At 41.3% G+C, this 23,701-nt stretch overlaps 1 protein-coding gene across 2 annotated transcripts in view; it reads left to right on the top strand.

The window, feature by feature from the left end:
- Positions 1-9,620: 9,620 nt before the first annotated feature.
- Positions 9,621-23,701, top strand: part of PTPRO (protein tyrosine phosphatase receptor type O) — a 145,541-nt gene continuing 131,460 nt past the window's right edge. Inside the window, exon 1 of one of the 2 annotated variants that reach the window (XM_021535161.4) lies at positions 9,621-10,069. In XM_021535161.4, the coding sequence (XP_021390836.2) occupies positions 9,851-10,069 (219 nt within the window). In that variant the 5' untranslated portion in view covers positions 9,621-9,850. The remainder of the gene's footprint in view (positions 10,070-23,701) is intronic. The other variant, XM_077783263.2, reaches the window with a different exon arrangement.

Here is a 23,701-nt window from a genome sequence, read left to right as displayed (position 1 = left end):
ATGTCTACTCTGCCCTGGAAGAAAGAGATATTTTCAGCCTTTGTCCAGCAATGTTTATTCCTGTAAGTGCAACAATGAACTTGTTCCTAGCAAGGTAACCAGCTCCACCTTTCTGATTACTGTCATGGTGACTACTTGAATCAATATTGCACCTTAAAATGATAAAATGCCTTGATTCAGGATAGATGGATCAGTGCTTTGAGGATAATTGACAGAAATCTTGCAGATAAGTCTTCGAGACTTAGAATGTACTGAAAATTATCCTGAAAATCTGTGTTTTCATCTGGGTATTGTCTGTCATTTTAGTTTCATCCTCTTTTCCACAGTAATCTCAGTTGACCTCAATATGTTGTGTTAGTTTTTTTCCTAGCACAGTCTGATTTTTGTAATAAAGTGTGTTGCCATATATAACAGGATCCCGTTTTTCATCTCTGTCAAGTGGAATTACTCTGATGGCAGTGCATTCAGATCCACCTTGCTATTGCAATCATAGTTGTTTCACTCAGTGATGGGACAGAAACTGAAGACTTCTTTCTTTTTTCAACATGGGCTTTCATGGTCAGACATTTGCAACAATACTACTTAAATTTGTGCCTTGGTAATCTGAGCCCCAGCATGAACCTGTGCTGTTCTGCTAATTATTTGTGTGCTACTGGAATATTGGAGCCATCTTAATTTCAAGCTGTCCAAGCTCAGAAAGCTCCTCAAGTTAGAAACAGACCTGAGTGAAATTCCTGGGAGCAAGTATCTAAGGAGACTGGGAGAAGGGTGTATTGTGCTGGCTACATCAGGATGGGTTGAAAATGGGTGTGAATCCCTGTCACAGACAGGTAGAGAAATTCTAAAAGAAAGGTCTCATAAGATCAGGCCTGCTCTGCTAAATTAGTAGCTGGCTTGTCACTTCTAAGTGCAGCTAAGTACTTCGCAAGCTCCCATGCGAAAGCAATCTTGGTATGAGGAGTTTGTTAACACAACAACCAATTCTTAGGGAGAAAAACGACTAGCACCCGCATAAACATTAAATCTGTCCCATGAGAATCAATGAAGAAAATAAGTAAACAATTAAAGAATAGAGAGATTGGGTAGACAAGTAAAATATCTCTTACTAACCAATAGAGTAGTTGGCAAGAAAACTATTAACCAGTTAAAGTTGCACATGAGGCCTGTAAAAACTGTATAAAATGAGTTGTATGAACAAAGATTTGGCTTTTCCTGCATGAAGAAAAGGAGTTAGGTAACTAATTACAACAAATCCCAAAGCTGAAGTATTCTTGAGATGTATGTGAATTATTTTCAGTATCACCCTGAGTGACACCCCGAGTTCTGAAGGCTTTTACCCTGAATAAAGGGTCTTTTCTCCTATAAACTGACCCTCTGGCTTGAGTGGACATTTGTTACAGGAACGTGATGCTCTAACAGAGCAAGCCATTGTCAGGGAGTAGCCACAGCACTTCCCACATTTCTAACTATGAACTCCATTTTTACTTCCTTTGTTGGATACATCATACCTCATGGGCATTACCCTTCATTAGCTGCTTCTGGCTACACCTGGGAGTTAATGTACCTGTGTGCCTTTGGTTTTTGTTGTTTTTTTAGCCCTCTGCGTGTATTTGGGACACGCCATCCAGCAGCCTGAGCAAAGCTTCACATTTAATTACTGCAGCTGAAGCTATTATGCTTGGAAACACATTACCTCTCTCCAAGTCCCCATAATGTCATTCTGATGTGTTCTATGCTATTGATCTACCTCCTGCTTTGTGCAGCTTTCCTGAGCTGACAGACAATGTCAGAGCTGTCTTGTCCAAAAGCATTCTGTTTGCATTCGCAGTTCCCCATTCTCATCCCCATTCCCATCTCCATTCCCAGTTTCCCATTCCCAGTTCCCAATCACATTCACAATTTTCCATTCCACTCCAAGCACTTTGCAAGTGCTGGGCAGGCGTTTGAACAGCTCTGTGGATGCCTGTTTGATGTGTTCCAGGGTTTCATCCTGAGCTAATGCCAAGGTTCTACTCTATGATATGGAAATGCCAAGGTAATTTCATGCTTTGTAAAGCTCTATGAATATTTTTAATTATGACAAAAGCGCCATGGAAATGAAGATTGTTCGGGGTTTCATCGTTGCGTGTAGTTTTGTGTGGCTCTAATTTCATAGCAATTTAGTTCATTTGGCACTTTGAGATTTGTGGGTTGTCTGGAAGCAGAAGAAAGTGAACCCCATATTGGTCATGGGTTTGATAACCTTGGCTAAGCTAATGTGGGCATTCTTTTGCACACTGCTAGCAGTGAGGGATTTTCTAATCTTTTTTTTTTTTTTGCCACCCCTACCTTGTAGACTGATAGTCTCAAGGCTCTGAAGTGCCTCTGAAGTACAGGATTTCCCCATGCTCTTCCAGTAGAATTCAATGCCAGCCTGTAAGGACCATGAGGGTCAGAGCAGAAGACAACGTTAGTTAGTCTTTGTCAGCTCAAACTTTGGGTTCTCTTCAGAACCAGTGGGAGTTTTTCCTTGTCAAATCCTTTCAGCCTTGTAGTAAACTTAGGGCATCAGATGGTTTCCTTTAGGACACAGGAACTGAAGACAGCTCAGGGTCAGCTTTTGCTAACTTCCCCTGACAGCACAGCTACCTGGCTGCCTTGCTCAGCTCTGCTGGCTTTCTTCTCATTTAAGGGCTTGTTCAAGGCATCAGGGTAGGCAGAGCAAACCATGGTCCTGGCATATTTTCACACCTAGCTTTTTCTCTGTGGGCTGTGAAGGATCATTCCTGGAGATGAAAGTCATGTTAGAAGACACAGTTGGCTGCCCAAATATATTAGATTGTTTTCCAAAAAAAACAAGGTGTCCTATGTCTGCTGAAGTAAAACATGCAAATCCTATTAGTGTGAGAGTGTGTTAGCTCATAATTGATGTATTTGACATATTAGTGTGCTAATTTATGTAAACTGGGTAGTCTGTGAAAGATGACAATTGAAAAGGAAAGTGGGCTATATTTAATTAACATTGTGCGAATAGCTGTGTAGTGGGTCTAAAAATTGAGAGGGAATTTTATGGAGATGTCCTAACACTTAAGTTTGAAAAAAAAATTTTTTTTCCCCTACCTACTCTTGGCTGTCTTTCAAGTGGTCTGGAATGAGCCCACATATAATGTACAGGAAGGCAAAAATGAAAAAAATAATCATGCATCATTCTGTTCTTTGTGTTTAACAGTCTTTTTGACCCCTGAGATTTTGAAATGATAAAGATTGAAGTTAAATAATAAACATTTTTGCCTTAGCTGGTAAATCTACAGATTTTCTTGCTATTTCTGTATAATAGGTAAAATTCTCTTAAATCCTGCCAACCCACTTTCTTTGGTGATTAGAATACCTGACTGTGCCAAAAATACATTTGCTGAATCTTCTCTTTTCTCTCTCTCCTTTGAACGAAATCCACCCCCTAGGAAGTAAATTGTTAGTGAATGAAATGGGATTTTTTTCTGAATACATTTACGATTTCAAGCCATTTTCCCCATTCTCACATAGCTGCAGGCCCCCTTTCCACACGGAGTTGCTTTCAAAATTGTTTACTCTGAGTGGCCAGTAATTGGCACAATTAATCAAACGGTGTGACTGATTGCTTTAGTCAGGTCTTGTTGCCTGATTGATCAGCTGGGGTCTTCTGATACTATAAAAACATATCTGAAGTGAAAAGGCTGCTTAGTGATGCCATTTGGGAAATGGCAGTGAAAAGGCACTGGTGTAAGGCATGCATATTTATATTACATATTTATGTTGGGATATAGTACCCCCATGCCATGGAGAGAGAAAAAAAATTCAGCACAGATGCCAGGGAAGAAAAGGATGTTATCTGTGCAAAATTTCAGCTCCTACTGCAAATTTCTTGGGAGAGAAATGTTGTTTCCTGTAACTATGACTCAGATTTCTGTGAATCAATAGAGCCTGTGAGGGTCACAGGAAGTCAGTATATTTCAGAGGTGAAAGGTGCTAAAAGGCTGTGACTGACTGGAGCCCCTTTTATTTATTTTATTTTTTTTTAATAAAAAGCCTGTATGGTTCTGCAATGGAAAGTACAGTGGAATTACTGAGAAATGACCCCCAGAAAGATTTACCCATCTTAAACAGAAAGAAAATAATTTTTTTTCACTTTTTGTCACACTTTTTTTCTACTTACATAGCTTTATAAGTTGCTGAAGACAGTGAGAAATTCCTAACCAGCCTCTTTCCCCAGTCTTTGGCCTGCTTAGATCATTGACAAAAATGGAGAAGCAAGTGGAAGAAAACACTGTGGATGCAATACAAAATAAGAAGAATTAGAAATTGCAGTGTGGTTTATTTTTATTTCTATCAGCCATATCTGCTGACACTGGAGAGAGAACTATAAGAGTAAAAGGGACATTTTGATAACAGACAGGTCTGGTCAAATACTTAATATCTCACTAGAAAAATAAATATATGAATAATTTTTATCTAGAATTATGTTCACAGAACTCAATCTGTTTCTCAGGCATCCTGTAGCATCCAGATACCCTGGGACAGATAAATGAAAGTGAAATACACTGTTTAAATGTTAAATAATCTCATCAGCCTTGTGGGTATGCTTATTCCTTCCCTTCTGGAAAAAAAAAAAAACAACACAAAACCACAAAAACCAACTCAGTGCCTTTCCATACCCCATTTCAGTGCTAAAGGAATGAAACATCAGTCAAAAATCTTTCATATGCTTATTTATGAGGAAGAGATTCAATGTCAAAGACAGATTTGTGACTGCTTTAAAAATGAAAATGACCTTTTGACTGCTTCTCCTGCACTGAAAGACTAATAAGTGTCTGGAAGTTGATCAGGTTGCACATCTGAAGTGTGTCAATCATTCTTGTTAGGAAAAGACAGATTTTTAAAAAAACTGACAGCTTGTTTGTTAGGGGGGCACACTTTTAGAAGTCACAGGGCCCATACTTATCAAACTGAAATCTAAGATAAATTTGCACTTGAACATATAAGTGCCAACCCATGTACATTATTCTAGCCACCCTTTGCACTTGTTTTTGTTATTGTTTTATCCACTGCTGTCATTGAAATGAAATGACTTTAGGTGAGAAGACATTTAAAAAGGATCTGCACTTTATTTTCGTAGGACATTTGTCACTGAAGAATAACTTTGCTTCCAAAACTTCTTGGACCAGGATGACTTTTACTTAGAGTGAGTTTTTTTATAAACCTCTTTTCATGTCATGCTTATCCAGACTTGCGGAGGCCTGTAAACCTTCATATAATTCTGGGTTTATACTACAACTAGGAGTAAAGGCTAATTTACAGCTTTTTTTTTTCTGTAGGCTAGGCAAAGTTGGTATATCTGACAGAATATTGCTCTGGGGTTTTCAGGGATGAAAAGGGAAGAATTTGCCATAAATCTTAAATCAAATCTGTGTAAGGTACCAGCAGGAACATTCATGCAAACATTTGAAACCATGAAACATTTGATTCCTGTTTTTCTTTGATAATCTAGGGTGGTATATGGTAATTAACACTGGTTTAGTTAGGATGATGCATTAAATAGCTGATTAAAGCAAACACCAGTGTTTTAATTAATCAGGCTATTAAATAAAGGTAAAGCTCTAGCACTGTAACTAATACAGCCTTCAAGGGGGTGATGAGTGACCTGAGAAGTTTTTGAAACTGTGTGTTTGATGTGGAGTCCTCCTCTCAAAATGTGAGAGGATTTTCTTTAAACCATTTTTGCCTTCTAGGGCTGTGTCCTGTAATGCCTTGAAATACTTTATCATGTTCCTGCATACTGCACATCAGAATAAACAATAATTATAATCATCATCAGAATAAATAATTCCTGCCCAGCTTTTCCAGTAAATCTAGTGAGTAGAGACAGGACCCTGTATCAAAACACCACATTATGCACCTCTCAATCAGGCTCTAAGTTCTCTGCTTCACTGTGATTCTGCCAGCTGCATTCAGAGAGAACCAAAGTCCCTTAAGGCTGCTCTGACAGGTGCCCACTGCAGCCCAGAGTTTGTCACAGACCAAGAAAAATTAGGATGTCTTTCAATTGGAAGAGATCCCGAAGGAAAAATGAGAGATGTTTGTAACGCAACATGGTCCTGTTATGAATCCATGCTGTAGTGGAGGAGTTGGGCTTCCATAATCCTTGTGGATAGTTTGCAATGCCCCAAAGGATGTTTGATGAGTTCTGGGGAAAGGTGGCAGAGCTCCACAAGTGTCAGATTTATGTGAGTGAAGGGAAGTCTGACATGGACTGAAGGACTCTGTGGCCAGCGAGCTGCTCTGCATTGCAGGAGCTGCACAAGTGCAAAGGTCAGGGCTTTCACTTGTACAGGGCTGCCTTAGTAACTGGGAATGTGTTCCAGCTTCTTCCCTGAAGGTAGAAGGGTCAGAACCCTTCTGACAAGAAGGGTTTCTTCAGGTTTCTGAAATGTAAAGAAAAGGGGAAGGGGGGGAGGGGGGGGGGAATTTAGTTCAAATCACCAAAATCCCAATATCTGATTCAGAAAAAAACATGTTTGACGCCAGAACAAATGTTCCCCATCTTTCCTGATTTATTTTTATTTTTAAAATTTTTGTCAAATGCTTGTGTGTTTTTCATCCAAATAAATGAAATTCCAGTTGGTGAGGTATCCTGCTGAACACTTCCTTTCCCCCTGGGCCCATGGAGAGGGTTAAAGAGCATCAGTATCTTTTACTAACTTCACAAATTATCCTGTTTCTTCTTCCCTGAGTACAAAAAAGTTATCTCATTGTCTCCATTTTTAAAGCTTTGTTGGTGTATTAATAGACTGGCTGCTTTTATTGTTTAGATTCTAAAAACAAATAAGGGCGACTCTGTTTTTATAGATCTTATTTTTCCCTCTGCTCTGTATTTTTTTCCTGAAGAATTAGGTTCTATTTACAAACTGGAATCTTCCAAAGCACTGTCCCTTTTTGAAAAAGTTGAGTAATCTTATACCCCCATAACTTAAAGAGGATGCAATCCTTGAGTTCTCTTGGCTGCATTTTCCTCAGCTTCAACAGCCAGATCAGAAAACTTTATTATCTTGCTACTTTATTGAAGGTTTCATTGCAGAAATGTTTCTCAGTTCTTTTAGCTATTTTTCACTCTCTTTGATTCCAATAGTGTTGTCCTGAGGCTAAAATGCTACTAGAATTTTCTACTTTTTGTTTTTCCTTTTAAATATCTTTGATCTTTAGCCTTGCTTATGCCATCATCATTTTAATGTCTAAATGTTTGTAAATACTGGAGAAGAAAGAAGCATAAAATACAGTCCTAAGGACAAAAATAATTTAAGTTCAATTTACTTAATAAACAAGAGGTTCCCAGCCTAAAGTTCCATCTGCAGCTTTCAAATACTGGCAAAATTTTGGTTTCCTAAAGAAATTCACATCTTTGTCTTTCAGATAACCTCTCTTCATCCTAAACATGAATACTGAAGGAAATTTAGCTATGATTAACCCCTTGTATACCAGTTTCAGATAATGCCTCAAACACTAACAGAGTAGTGAATACCCAAGAGAAGTCTGTGTCCTTCACTGATAGCATTGAGTACATCTTTAATGCCCACAGCTTCTTATAAATGAACATGTGGATAACATTTGCCTTTTGGATTTCTATATTTAGGCTTTGTGCCAATGTCTACACAGGACCCGTATTTCTCTTTCGCTTTCTGGATTAATCCCCATCAAGTATTGCAAATCTTTGCTCAAGGGCCCATTTCAGCACATCCCTCTCTGGCTTTGGCCACTTTGAAATCAAGCTTTTGTTGACTGAGTGTCCAAATTATAAGAAAATCAAAAATATGCCATGTATAAGCTGGGCAGGTCTCTGAAACACAGATTCATTATTGTCCAATTTAGCAGTGCTGTTAGAAAAAAGCTTTGTAATTGTTTGATTTAAAGGACGTTCCCATGAGACTGTGATAGAGTTCATCTTGCCTAAATGATTTAGAAAATCTGAAAACCATCCCAGGATCTACTTTTAGCCACTACTTTATTTTTTGAAGGAAGAGTGAGTGACCCATTACTCTAAGTAATGGCAGTACACCTAGACCCAAAGTTGCTCTGAACAGACACAGCTGTTTATTACACTGGCAATTATATTTTGTTTTTGTTATAGCTCTGGTAGTGTTACCAAAGATACATCCTAATTTATACTGGTGTGAGTGAGAGTGTGGTTTGTGACAAAAGGGATTCTGAGGTAGTTTCTTGTGAGAACCCCAGCCTTGCTCTGGGGTCTCATATGGTGGTGAAATTCCTCCTCCAACCTGTGCTTCCAAAGAAAAACTCCGCAGTCTCTTGTTGTTCCGTCTCAAGATGATTTATTGCTAGTTATCTAACAGATTATGTTATTGGGCTGTGGCTGTTTGGTCAGCGGCCTGGGCAGAGGCACACACACACACCCTGACATCCTCTCTATCTGCTGTCTTCTTCTTCTCTCTCCCCACCCAGGGCTGCTGCTATCTTTTATATGATATATTACGTATTACATGTTTATAGTTTTCCCCCAATACCTACTATCTATATTACAAAGTGCTTTTCTACTCTAAACCAATCTGTGAGTGCCAACATCACCAAGAACATGGAGGTAAGGAAGAAGAAGGAGGAAGAACAGGATCAGCCCACTTTCCTCCATCTTAGAACTTCTGACCCCCATGTACAAAGTAAAAACCCCCTTGTACATGTGCTAAAAGCCCCCTGTACAATACTAAAAAAATTTCCCCTCTACTTTGTAATTACTTTTACTATACTATCTAACCTTTTGTGACTGCTTGTTCCACCTCCAAAGTTGGTAACTCATTCCATGACTCAAAATCACAGCTGTTTTTCAGCTGTCTGCCAGGGTCTAGAATGCCTCTGACCAAGGCCTGGAACCTCTAAAAATGTCTGAGAGACATTTTGAGTTCCCACAGTTTCTCACTTTGGAAAGACTGTTTTCATCGTGGTGGTTGAATGGGGAAGGTCTTTAAGTCCTTTGGGATTTTGTTTTGGCTCCTCAAAGTGTGGTTTTTTTTTTTTTGGTTTTTTTTTTTGTTTGTTTGTTTTTGTTTTTTTTTTCTCAGAGAAAATCATCTTAAGCAAGACTCTTGCTAAGAGTGTTTGGAGATGGCTTTGATTAATCTGCAGGCTCGCTGGGTGGGATGTGGGGGGAAGACAGAACAGGGGAGGTGACCTGAGTTCTCTCAGTACCCCTCGCATCCCTGGTATCCCCGAGTATCTTGTGGGACAGAATGAGGTCTCCAGTCTCCATCCCTTGCAGGTTCAGCCCTGTACCTTGAACATTTGAAGAGCTGTCCAGACGAGCACAGCCACAGGGACTTTGTGGGTACTAGCTCCTGCAGCTGTAGCTCCTGCAGCCTCCTCCCAGTGCCGCTCCGGCCGCTCCTTGCCCTGCCCCACCAGACACCCGCGGATGCTGGCGGCATCTCTGTGCCCCGATCGCGGCAGGAAAGCAGTAGCTGGGGAAGGGCTGGTGGGTGAGCGGCGGTCAGGATGGCTTTTTGTGCTTCCTCCCAGCGGGGAGCAGCTGCTGTGACAAAGGGGTCCGGGGGCAGGGCGGTGCGGGCCCGAGGGCGGCTCCCGGCTCCATCTCCCACCTCCCAGCCCTCGCCTTCCGCCGGGGGCTGCTGCCACTCCCGATCGCCCAAACTCCTGGGAGGGGAGACAGCACCCGCCGTCGCCTCCTCTTCCTTCTCCTCCTCCTCCTCCTCCTCCTCCTCCTCCTCCTCCTCCTCCTCCCGTCCTCTCCCCGCCGCAAACCCCAAATAAAAGGGGCGGGGGGCAGCAGGATGCGCCGCTCCGAGGGGAGGCCGGCGCCGCTGCCGGCCGCCTGATGCTGCCGCAATTCGCCATTGCCGGGCACGGCTCGGAGCCGAGCGGAGGGAGGCGGGGGGCAGAGCCGGGGGTCCCGGGGGCACAGGAGCAGCAGGCGCCCCTGCCCAGCCACCCCCGCAGGCCGAGGCCGCCGCCGTCCTCCCCGATGCCCGACCGCCGCCGGCGGGGGGCCCCGGGGGCCCGCTCTTGTCTCCTCTGGCTCTTTGTGTTGCTGAAGGTAAGTGCCAGGGAAGGGGAGGGCTACGCACCCCCTCCCGCGGGCCCCGAGCATCCTCCGCGCCGCCTTTGTGTGCCCGCTCCGCTTTGTGCCCCGCGGGAGCAGCCCGGGGCGGGATGCGCCGCCTCTGCCTCCCGCATCCCGCCGAAAGCGGCGGCAGCCCCGGGGAGCGGCACCGAGCCCTCTGCCCGCTGCCGGTGCCGGGGAGGGCGAGCGGCGTTTTGGGGAGCGCTGCGCTGTCCTTCAGCACCGCCCGTGCCCGGCCGCTCCCTCCGAGCGCTCGCACCTTCATCCCGGCGGACCCCGCTGATGGAGATGCCGCTAACAAAGGGGAGGATGCTGGATGGTGCTGGGTTTATCGTGGCACAGCTGAGCAGTTCTGTGTTTCGAGCTCAGCCTGTCTTCTCGGCGGATTCATTTTTCAAAGTTCTGCCTCATACCGCAAGCTTGGTTTCATATGGCGTTTCACATGGCGTTTCTCATCTTTACGCTTTAGCTCATGTCATGGTTTCTTAGGTGTATTTAATATGCTTCGTGTAACTTCTAAAAGAAAATGTATGTGCTGCCCAAGTGAATACTGCTGGGTGTAAATGTCATTGCCCTAAAGAACAGCGCTCAGCACTGCTAAAAACTTTGTTGTATATTTGTCAGTCACTGTTAAGCAGAGCTCTGCGACTAAGGACCTGACCTTTCAGAGCCTTATAAATGTAAATGTTCTATGGAAATCATCAGGACTCCCTATGTGAGTAAGAGTTTGCAGGATCATGTCCTGGAACAGCAGTGGTGTTGCTTCTAAAATTGACATTGCATTGACAGAACTATTTAAGGGAAGCTTTCACAGCATTTGTTCACATAGAGTAATCAACTGATAACAGTCTCATTTTCATAACTGCTGAAACATACATTTATGCAAGATAAAATGCTAATAGACAGACAAAATTTTTTCCATGGACTGTGGTCATTTAAAAAAAAAAAAGTATGCTATGGCCCAGTAGAAAGAGAAAGTTTATAGTTTTTTCATAAACATACAAGTGCACACAGTTTTAAGTAGCTGGTTTATCCCACAATCAGGGAATGTACATTATTCTATGTCCTAGCGGGTTGTGGTTTTTTTGTTTGTTTTTTTTTTAAGTTAAGGTGTTTACGTACTGTTTTTTTTTTTTTTTTTTTTTTTTTACTATCATTGTTGTGGTAAAGCGTGACAGAAAATAGGTAATTTAAATCTGTATTAAATGAATAGTAAATCTGAAGTAACTGGATAAGGTATGAAGGTAGCCAAGGGCCCAGGTTGTCATTTTGTTGGGAAATAACCATCATTCCCCAGCTGAGTAAACCTGGGACTGGGAGGACAAAGAAAGCTGATGAGCATTAGCAGAATTTTGTAGAGTGAGAGAAGGTTAAGCTGCATCTTCAGATAGAGGTGCATCAGTATCTCCCTGTATGACTGGATTATGACTTTCATTGGATAGTAAGGCCACTGTAATTAGTTATCTTTGTATTGGTATTGAACACTACAGTAAAAGAAATGAGATTTGGAGTGATAGTCAAAGTAAATCTGGTTACAGGAGAGAAATTGGAGAAGTAAAAACAGTGTTTGTTTTAGATCACCACAAGAGGACCATTTTCCTGAGCCTGAAATTCACTGAATATTCTTCAAAATCTGTGTAATTATTTTCAGTGACATATAATTAAAAAGAACTCATTTCAAAACAAGGCTTTTCCCCAGTTTTGTTCTGTTTAGTTCTACCAACCTGTTGAAACAATATTAAGATTAACCAGACTTGATTTATTAAATTGGTGCTTCACCTGGAAGTTAATCTCATTGAGAAAGCAGTGGCATTGATCTGATGAATCCGAAGACAGGCAAAACTGATGTCTGTGTGCTTGCTGTTTCAGTGTTAGCAGCCCAAATGTCACTTGCTAAGCTGAATCTGCTTGATGTGGCCTTGATGCCCATCTGGCAACTTGTAAAATCATCAGCAGACTTTGCAAAGTGATAAAGCTGCTCAAAGCACATTTTCTCCTCTCTTCTCTTGTCTTCCAATTTTCAATATTTCATGGTGTGAAGTAATAGTGCCAGTTTATTCCAACTCCTTATACTCTCTGAGGCTGCTGGGTCAGTGACAAGAGGAGATCAAACAGGAACATTGCCCACTGCATGCCATGTGCCTGATTCAGTTGCCCATGGGCTAGTAAGGTTTAGTTCCTTCTTTAACAGCGTGATGTGGATGCTTTCTGTGCCCCAGGGTAGGAGCATAGTGTTAATTTTGGAAATACCACAATGTGATCTTAAACCTTTACCATTCTCATTCTTTAGCATTTTTTTTTATGTGATGGCTAATTTAGAAATTAGCAGAAGAAAGGCATTGTGTGCAAGCTCAGACACCAGGATGGATTCACAGTACTTGGAAGAGGAGCAGGGCTGTGGGTTTTGCTTCAGAGAAGACTCCAACCTTGCTGCTGTAGGAATCTCTTAAAATATTGCCATTTTGCAGTGGGTCTGTGTTCTCTGTTAGTTTGTTTCAGTCAGAATGGCTGGAAGGCAGAGTCTTCAGCAACTTGCTCTGTAATCATCTCATTTTGGCATGGCAAAGGCAGGGCTGAGCACAGCCCAAAGGAAAAGCTGTACTTCAGCTAAATAAATAAGAATAAAAAGTAGACACATTCCCTCATTCCAGTGACTGATGTAAGTTTCTCATATTTTCTAACTGCAACCTAGAAACCTTCCCTTAGTCATAACTGCACTGAGCTCTGGCCAGCTGAAGTTCTGCTCTGGATCATGTCCCTGATGTGTCAGATATCCCACATTGTTGGTGGCTTGCACCTGGGAGCTTTAAGGTTGCTTTGTTGAATTATTTCTGGGGTAGACGGTAAAGCTTAATTAGAAAACAAAAGCATCTTGAACAAGCCAAACCTGGTGCTGGGACATGGTTTACAAGCTGTTCCACCTCCAAGTTGTTCTAAGCAAGCCTCTCAGTAGGAAAATAATGAGAAAACTGGTTGTCACATTGCTTCCATGTCTGGGCTAAGTAGCAGTCATGACACTCTTCAGAAAAATTTTCTATAAGTAAAATAATGCATCTCTTATTTCCAGGAGATTGAGGTCTTTGTATATCATATGCTCTTCATTTAAATCAGCACCACCCTCTTTCTTTCTCTTAGGAAGGACAACGTCTTGTGTCTATCAGGGTAGAATTTTGTCCAATACTGCATCAGTTTTTGTAGTTCATAGTGAACTCTCAACTCATTTTTACACGGGCCAATATATTCAAAGAGGCTGAGATTCTGTAAGACTTTACTCAACCTTACCCAGCAAAGGAAATCTGTTTCTACTGGTGTACTTTTCAGGTATATATACATTTTCAATTAATAATCTGAAGTAAAAGCCTTACCATTAGGGTGCTGCCTTTTTCTGCAGGAAAAACCTTTTTAAGAGGGAGGCTGATTTCACAGCTGAGAGCCCCAGTGTGTGTCACTGCTGTTTCCTCCTGCTGGGAAAAGCAATGAACACATAATTTGAATTTTGTTATGGAATCCTTTTGGCATCTCTTCTCTCTCCAAGAGATGGCAGCTGAAGCTCTGGTTGAGACAAGTTTGTCTTCTTTCCTCATGGTCATGTTCTGCTAGTGTCAAAATAAAATAAAGAAAGACCCAAACCTACACTTCCAGCTCATTTTTGTTTGCAAAACAAATGTAAGGGATCCTCATGATGGGACAGGCCCAGAGGTAAAAGTCTTTTCTTCCTACCACTGCTCTGGGACTGTCCAGCCTGTATGGGAGAGAAAAGCATCCTCTCAGGAAAAGCAAATACTTTTCTTTTTTAAAAAACTAATTACAAACAGTCACCCTCAGCTCAAAACTACTACAAATCATGTTGTCTCTTATATCTTCATTTTCATGGATAATATCTAGATCAGGGTCATTCTGGAGGGCAAAGCCAAAGAAGAGGATGCTTGTGCCAAGTCATGTTTACGGAACTGCAGCAGGCACTTACAAACCCCTCTCTGCCAGTGAAATAAGAGTCTTCCATTACCCTTTGGCAGACTTCCTTGTGATGAAATGACAGTGGACCATTGAGAAAAGATCTTTCATGTCTGCAGGAGTTATGAGCCCCAGACTCAGATTGCACAGGGTCAGTAAGGCAATTTCTAGGTTGTATCACCTGGGTCAGAAGCTGCAGTCAAGGGTGATCCCTCATCCAGGCTGAGATGGGCTGTGCTGAGAACAGGCTTACCTGTGGTGATCCATGGCAATTCATTAAAGGGCTCCTGGGAAGTGCTGACTGAACTTGAGAATCCCACTAATCTCTACATTTCTGCTGTCACCACACAGAGCAATCCAGGCAGATCATGAAATGACCTTACAGAGCTTCAGATTGTATGCTAAACTGAACAGAGCCTTGTGTAAATCCATTTTGAGACTTATTTTACCAGACAGTCTCAGCTCTAGGGAAGGGAGCATTTTTTTTACTTAGGCATATGAGTCAGGACAATAAATGTCAAAAAATAAACCTTTGGAAGCAGGTATCTTTGCTGAAGAACTTAAAAGATTCATAGCTAACTTTGATTCTAAGTGTTCTTTAAAATTATTTGCCTTTTTCATTGGAGAAGTATGCATTGTCATCCTGAGCAGTCTTCTAGTAAATTAGTGATTCCATTTTTTTTTACTCAGGGTTTTAAAGATTCTCTTCTTGAGGCAAAACTTAGTTGTTTGCAACGTGAAGAAAAAAACAACTTTAATAAATATTAAGAATATTCTGAAATTAAAATCTTTACACAGACTTGAGTACCTACAAGTGCAGTAATATAAATTAAGAGACTGGTTTATTAGATGTTTCACATAAGAGTTGTAACTTCCTGGGTTTTTTCCTTACTAAATTTCTGTCGATGTAGAATTGAAAAGGGGAAAAACTTTGAGATAAATGTGGCAGCATATGCTAGCTGCCACATATGGAGTATAACAGATGAATAGAGAATGGGAAATACTGGAAACAGAAAGGTTACCTTGCTTTTCTCAGCACTCTGCAATCTCAAATGAATGGCAGCCAGTGAAGGGAGCAATTCCTAGGGAAGGAGTTTGCCATCTTTACAGCAAGCCAAACATGATGCATTGCATTTCTGGAACCCCCTTATTCTTGTGCTGGGAAATTACGGTGGCTTTTAGAGGGAGTTCCAGAAATAAAATTATATGCATGGTGTCTGGCTTGCCATAAAGATAGCACTTTGTATCAGGGCTGTGATGGAATGAGTGTGGCAAGCTCTGCAGTCTCCCTTCTTGATGAATGCAGGTATTTAGGGAAGAAATGCTTTACAGTAAGTGTGGGTGATAGAAAAGTTGGTGTCATAGCTGACAGCACCAGGGAAGAGAGTTAGCAGAAGTTTTAAGCTTAAGTATGCTGGTCTTGAGGTGATAGCATGGACATGAGAAGAAAATATGTGAGATATTTGAACAGGTAACATAATATTGGGGGTGGCAAAATGTGAGCATGGTATTTAAGCACAAGCATTGAGCAGTTCAGAGGAGCTGAACAGAGATAATGGAAATAAACAACTCTGAGATATTATTCTATTTCAGCCCAGAGATTTAATATGAGGTAGCTGTTTGTAGATATGAACCTCTTAGGGGATAAAAATCCTAAATTCCTTGCTAAGTTCTCTGTAAAAACAGATAAGGTTGCCTGTCAATCTACACAGTTGTGATTTTGAAGTGATTTGGCCTCAGCACTTTTCTTGGTTGATGAGACAAGAGCCTTCTTGTCTTGTCAGAAGGGTTTGAACAATTGCAGCTCCTTTGTGTGCTATAAACCTGCAGGTCTTCAGGTTAGCGGTGTTGATTTCCAGCTATATCACAGGAAGGCCAAGTCTTTGGAGTAAGAGTGGTAGGTCCCAATCATTAATTTGTCAATCTGATCAGCAACTCCTTCAAGTTTAAGGGCTTTCAATAATTTCCTTGTCACATCCCCTAGAATCAGCCATGGAGGGGCTGTTCTTCAATGCTGAGAGGAGCCCCCAAAGCAGGCAGACTTGTTCCCTTTGTGTAATTTGCTTTCTGTCTTTTATCTGCACCACAGCTATTCTGGATCATTTCCTATTTGCTCATATGGAAGTCCTTTGAACATGGCAAATCTTCACTCCTCACTGATCTATTAAATGAAAAGGAATGGCTCCATTCCACTTACAAACAGCAAAGAAATATTAAATTTGAGAAAGGGGGAAAAAGCCAACAAGACACTGGAAAAACCCACACACTCAAAACCCCAACATCTATTACAAGTGGTGAAGAACATTAGAGAGAATTGGGGAGAAAAAGAAAAAACACATGGAAAGAATGCTAATTAGTGTTTTCCTAAAGTACTGCAAGGCAGATTTAAGGAAAAAATGATCATTTTCCCAGAGCAATGAAATGAATTTATTTATTATTTGCTTAGCACTACTGTGCCTAGCTTTGTTCTGTATGCAAAATACCTGCAGACTCTGCCTGGAGTCTGGAAGATAGACACATCAAAATAAGGATGCCCTAGATAACTTAGAAGTGGTTATCATATATGCCAGTTGCTGGTATTCTCCAAGGGCTGGTATACCTTCCAAACAGAAGTCACAATTGTTTCCCCCAGGAGCTGAGCAGAGTGGTTTTGTTTTTTGTTATTTGTTAATTTTTCTTTTTTTAAATTTGGCATTGATTTCTACAGGATGTTGTTCTTCAGAGCTTCTGGACGTTTACATCAGTTTAAAACATCAAAAATAATTAATAATCAATGTGGTTTAATCCTTTCAGAGGGATCCCATTAACTTACAAAAAATGCTCTAGCTCACAATAGTTTCATGAAAGTGACTGTAAGCAGAGCAAGAGATGAAAGAGATAAACATCACTCAGATATTTTCCTTTTTCGAAGAGAACTTGTATTTGAAACAGAGAACATAGCTAATATTTTATTGTAGTCAGCTTACTGTAAATTAGGAGGTTTGGGGATTTTAAAAATAATTTTATTTCTCCAACCTGCCTGCCTAATCTGGTACTGGTATTTTCTTGAGTCATCAGTGTCTGCTTCTGAGGAAAAGATGATGATGTCACAAAATCAATATTGGAAGATCCTATACTGTAATCCCTTTTCAGGGAAGTCCATTAAATCAATGCCTTTCTTCTGTGAGTAATGACTGTAGAATGAAGCCCTCTAATTTTGCTGTGTGAAGGAATAAGCAGATGGGGTGGGATTTTACATAATTAGCTAGCAGTTATTAAATACAACAAGAAAAATTATGGTGTTTTCTGAAAGTGACATGTATATGTAGTGAAAATCTAAATGTATTTCAAAATGATCTCTGGTATAAAATGACTTCTCAGTTGCCTTCCAAAATAACATGTTAAACCAAAAAGTCTTTTTTATTTTCAAACCTTTTGAAAACTTACTCAGGATTCCATGGGCTTTGAAGCCCCATCAGTTTTCCTTTAGCAGCACTGGGGGAAATAATGAAAACTACAGAATTATGTCACCAGCATTTCAGTGAAATTGGGACACTCTGAGAGCAGGGACAACAACTTTGCCACCTCACCTGTTGTTTATGTGCAGCATCCATGTCTGTTAGCTGGAACCAGAACTGATGGGTTTCCTCTAATACTTAGGGGCTATCAGAGAGTCTACTGTGCTCCTGGGAATGGCTCCAAGGCCCAAGTGAAGTCAATGGATGCTTTTATGTTGCTTTAAAGAGGCTGAGGAGCAGGCTGCAGTGGGCACTGCAGTGCCAGCTGGGGGATGCTGTAGCTCTGGCACGTGGCACGGAGCCAGCGGTGACAGGGCGCTGGCCCTGGGTTTGCTGCAGTGCCAGCAGCACATACTGGAGACACAAATGGGGATGGATTTGATTTTTAGAATCTGAGACTCTGACAGCTTGAAGAAACTCCCCATCAGATCGATATTCTTTGTTTAGGGGGTATCTGTGTTGGCAGGAGGTGGGGTGTTGTAATCCACAGCTGAAGCCAGGGTAGGAACTCACAAATTCTGCTCTGGGGTGCTTTTCTGCAGACAGAGCCATCAATCTCCCCTTTCTCTTCCTCTGTTTGTTTCAGAGCGCTCAAATAAGAGGTCACATTTAAGGACATTTCAAGCTACATCTCCTCTTGTTGGCATTGCAGCATTACCACAGATACATGGATGTATGGAAGCCAAATTCTGCGTCAATATCAGATACTTGTATCTGGATCTGAAAAATCTGGCTGGTCCCTTCTTCTTCAATCATGACACCAAAACCCAGTGACCATCTGAGGCCTTTGAATTTCAGAACATAAATTCTCATCCTGCTCAGCTCAGGTGCAATCAGAACACAGCTATTATTTCCTAGACCCTTCCACTTACACCTTTGCAGCTAACTAGAGACCAGCAGACTGCCATAGGTGTGATAAAACAGATAGTAATAACAGTTCAAAATATACGTATTTCAAATGCAGAAATGAACCAAAATTTCATAATTAATTTAAGATTGGTGCTTGTAATAATTCTTCGCTAATTGGCAAAAGGACAGCCAGTGATTCCAAGTTACATATTGAGTAGGAGAGCTGCTCTTGCTTGGAGGAACTCATGATGAAGTCAAACCCTTTGAATTCTTTCCATGAGGAAAAGTGGATGTGTTCTTAGATATCCAAGCAGAGTGATTGTAGAGATTAACTAAGCACTATCTGTTTCTGCATGGACATATTTCTGTTTAAAAATTTAGGATTAGAGGGCTGCATTGTCAAGAGGAATTGACAAGAGCAGTAAATAAATAAAGAGTTTTGGCCCTTTGGCTATAGTGCATTCCAACAGCTTTAAATGGTATTTATATAATTATTTACTCCATATTGTAAATATTTAAAAATATTATATTTAATATTTTGGTGTTTTAAAAAAAATATTTAGTCATCAATGAACTTTGCACGATCATTTTTGCAAATTATTGTGGCAACCAAATACCATGCAGCCACTGTCACCTTGACTGGTGGGATGGGGAAGAGAATCAGAAAAAAAGGTTTGAGTTGAGATAAGAAAAGCTGATGCATGGTCACTGAGCTCTATGCATTGAGTCACAGCATAACTATCAGACACCAGCTTTTCCTGGTAGGCATTGCTGCACAAGGTGATGGACAGCCCAAATCAGGATATCAGTAGAAGTCCAGGTGGAGGAAACAAGTTCTGGAATGTCTGTTGTATGAGTGTTCAGCTTGGAGCAGAGCCACAGTGCCTTCCTCATGGCCTCACCAGAAGGATGGTGTGGCCAGAATAGTTGCAGGTGACATTACTTCAAGCACAAATAAAACATGTTCATGGACATGATGAGGTTAGGAGATAAAATGGAGAAGAAACAGAAGCATTTTGGAATGTGCCAGAGCATATCTAGCCAGCTTTGTCTGTTCCAGTTATGTACAAGGTTATTTTTGCATCCCTTCTTCATTTGGTAGCTCATCTTTAATAAGATGTGACCTGTTTGGAGATTGGCTTTTAGTAATGATATCTTGTAATGATTGTATGGGATCAGCTGATTGTTGTCAATATGTACTGTGAGTAAAAGTCATCTACTGATCAGAGCATTTCCATTTTCTATCTGAACCATTTTTATTTCTTCTTCCCCTCCCTGGAGGGAGGGATTTATTTCCATTATGAGCGCTGGTTATGTGATTAAAGCGTAGGAGAGCTACTGGAGTACCACAGGTATCTGCTTGTTTATCCTTCTAGCTGGCTTTAAGCTGCCAGTGAGGCTGGTATTTCTCACTCCATGGCGTAGCTGGGAGGGTGTAGAGGGCAGCTGTAGCACGTGGGGAAAGGGGGAGGCAAGAGTTTGCAGCAGGGGTCTTGAGAAAGGAGGCTCTCCAGGATTGTCCCCTGGTTGTCATCAAGAGGGCAAAGAATGTGGTGTGGAGGAGGGGCTGTGTGTATCCCAGAGGGTCAGGGACATGTGTAATTGTTCAGGGTTGTACAGTGATCTAGACTGGAAGGGATGTCTGGAGAGCATTCTGGTCTAAGCCTCTGCTCAGAGAGAGGCCAGGTAGGTCAGGGGCTCAGTCCAGATCTGAGCGTTTGTGATGATGGAGAATCCACCACCTCTCTGGACAGCTTCTTAGGGCCCTGCAAGAGAGGAATGTCAGCCAATTAAGTCCTTTTAAAGATCATGTATTGGGACACAAAAGAGAATTAAATTTTTATTAACCTCACAGGTCTGTTTTGCAAATTCGTTAATTTTAAAGTAATTTTGGCTATCTTCCTTTATAGAATTTCAAACTCTGGGTTACAGTCATAAGCTTTATGCTGAACTCTGCTTGTTTTCTTGCATTTATCAGTGCCTTGAAGCTTGAGCTTTAAATATTATATCAAGGATAAAATTCCTAGAGCTGCCAGTGTTAGACTGTACCTTAATTATCACTTAAGCTTTCTGCAGAGTCAGGCAGGTATCTGCCATCACTGCATATGCACAGCTTCAGAATTCTCAAGGAGTTTTTTTGATTTCTTTTTTCCCTTTTTTCTTTTTTTTTCTTTTATTTTTCCCCCCTCCATTTTTTCCCCCTCCTCTTCCAAGTTACACTTCTGGGAGGAGAACTATGACTTTATGTATTTTACAAGCTTAGGTCTTAGGCATGCAGGAAACCATTAAAACCTCCCCGAGGGGATTTTTGGGAGCAAGATGAGTTAAAGGCTCTTGATATATGACTGGCCTCTGTCCTGGCAGGCTTAGTGCTGGAGCAGAGGAGTCTGTCATCACTGCACCCAGCTACCAAGATTTGTAGAAACCAATGTGGTAAAATACGTCTCAAAGGAATATGGGGAATCTTTTCTGAAAATTTCTCTTATACTTTTTGTATTGATAACCGAAGCACTGCTCCTAAAATCAATACAAGATTACAGGGACTCAATACACTTAATGAGCTCCAAAAAAACAGTCTGGCCTGTGATTACAGCTTCTGTTGCCTGAGTCTGCATTGTACTAGGATTTTATTCCTAATGATTTACAACATTGGAGGGGAGGATGAGTTCCGGAATTTTTTTTTTCCCAGATTTTTGCTTTGAAGTTATGTTAGCTCATACTTTTAACTTGTCCATGCTAGAATACACATTTCTGCTTTCTAACTATAGGATACAAAATAAAAAAACAAACTTCCCTCTTGCCCCTTTCCCATCCCAAAAAAGACTCCAAAAGAATCCCCCAAACCCCAACAAAAACCTGAACAAACAAACCTCCCCAAGTTTCAAAAGTCCCTAACATGGTGGTTGTCCTGTGGCCCTTGTATCTTCCAGTCCTCTTCCCTGAACCCTGATGTGAAAGCAACATCACCCTATTCTTGTACCTTTAGGTCAGATCTTTGAGTGAATAACACAAAAGCCTATCTTACAGTTCACAACACTATTAAAAAAAACCCTCACAATTTCATCTGTTAGAGCAACAGTGATGCTTTCCCCCTGGAGACCCTGCAAAGCCAATTTGAATTTATTTTTGAAAGAAAGAGTATTCTGCAGGATGTGTTTACCATTTTGTGAACTAAAAGGTGTCAGCAGGGAGTGTGAGGATATCTTGAAGGACGGAGCTTACACAGAAGCATGTGAGTTTACAGAGAAAAAGGAAAAACCTCTGGACTATAACAGAAAAGAAATTGATAGATGGGATTTTGGATGGATAGCTGATGAACCACATCAACTGTGTTTCAAAAAGTTTGGTCCTTTAATTCTAACTTTTTTTCAAAGCCAGGCTTAGCTATGAACTTAAACCTCAAGGTTCCCTCACTGTGTGCCCAGCAGAGCTCAGGGAAAGGGCTCCAGGCTGGAGCAGCCCTGCTGCAGAGCCCATTGCCTGCAGCACGATTTAAATGCATGGTTTCAGTTGGTATTAATCATTTGAAAAGCTTATAAGTTATTAACACAGGAATTTCCTGTGTCATACACTCTCCTGCTTTTCCACGGCATGTTGGGTTTTTTTCTGGTCTTGTGCAAGTTTAAAAAACAAAGTCCAGAGGTGCCAGAGGATGCCTGGGGTTGGTCCTTTCTGGTTTTGTGCAGAACATTATACCCTTCAGTACTGTGAGATGGATGGCTGGGAATTGCTGGATGCCCAGAGTGAATTTTTGCAATGATAATGGAATGTCTTTTTGCATGAGGAGGTGAGCCCTAGCCTTTGTGAGGGGAAGCAGATGGCCTGCAGAGATGTGCCTGCATGCTGCACCCAGGGATGCACGTGCTGAGTTAAGAAGGCTAATAGAGGGGAAGAGGAGTGTCCCCTTCTGCCCCCTGATAAATCCATTTCTGTGCTGTCAGAAATGGCTGTGAAATGGGAGTGCTGTGATTTTTCTCTGCAGAAAGGGTCTAGTCACATTCATCTCTTTTCCTCTTTGCATACTGGCACATTCTTTCTGTGTTCCTATTTATCCAAAGTCTTTACTAGGAGTGTCGGGCTAAAGGTCATATGATTTTTTTTCTCCCTTTCTCTCCTTTTTTTTTCCTCTCTAGTCCCTCTGTTTCTAAAGATGTCAAACTAAATAACTGATGATTTCTTCTGATGCCAGAAGGCCTTAATAATATGCATATTAGGGTTTAGTGTATTTTTCTTTTTCTGCATCTCAGTGCTCTCAATTTGTATGCAGAGCCATCCTCTTACCATGAGCTCCTATGCCCAGAGCTGAGGATTATGTTCTTATCCAACATATGTACACAGCCTGAAATGCTAAATCTCAGCTACTAGAAGAACAGAAAAATGTTATGGTTAAAGGAACCGTGTCAAAGCCACCAGTCAGATCAATCTATAAATCATCATGTTTGAGAGGCAAGATAAAGACACACTTTGAATATTTGTCCCCTGACCAGTACTAATTAATAAATGTACATATTGCTACTCTGACTGTGAGGGATTAAGCAAATATGGGGTGTTATTCAAAATAATAAAACCCAGTTTTGTGGCAGTGGTGGAGGAGTCTCTGTGGATGCTGTTTTATGCAGAAAGGGCCAGATTTTGGTAACCGGTAGCATGGAGACTATGGAAGCAGCACGGCAGTGGCATAGTGGGTTGTTCCCTCTCCCCTTCAGCCAGACCAGAAGAAGTTCCTGCAGGATTCGACCTGCTGATGTCCCTCTTCCATCCTGCCCCCCCTGCAGCAGCTCATGTGGGGGAAAGGAGAGAGCAGAACAACTCACCTGACTTTGTAGCTGCACCCATTTGTACATCCATGAATAAACTGTAGGCTAATCTGGTTTCCAGATTTGGTGAAACTGTACTTGAGACAGAGAGGAGGAACACCTCTGAGGCAGCAGCTTGTTGGATAATTTAAAGAAATTTCTAAGAAAGTGAAAAGAGTAATCTTTTCCTTTTCTTTTCCCTCAGGGCTTAAATACTAGATGATTTTTTTTTAAATGGGCAGTGTGTGAATGTTTTATTCATTAATCCTCTGCAAAAAATACTGTAGAGTTTGGGCATTCAGAAGGTTTTAAAAGCAAAATAATAATTTGCACTGACTGAGAAACATTATTATTACAGTTTTTGCTATGATAGAGAAGCCTAAGAGGCTTCCCAGCAAATATTTGTATTCTCCAGAAAGAGCACTTCAGTTCTAAGCTTTCAGCCCTCTCTGAAGAAAAAAGGAGGCAGGGCCAGTCAGTCAAGGAAAATTCAACTATCAACCACTTGA

Source organism: Lonchura striata, chromosome 1A (genome assembly GCF_050655825.1).
Source record: "Lonchura striata isolate lonStrDom1 chromosome 1A, ASM5065582v1, whole genome shotgun sequence".
NCBI classification, from domain to species: domain Eukaryota; kingdom Metazoa; phylum Chordata; class Aves; order Passeriformes; family Estrildidae; genus Lonchura; species Lonchura striata.
Note: the sequence above shows the minus strand (reverse complement) of the source record. Positions and strands in the feature narration are given on the sequence as shown.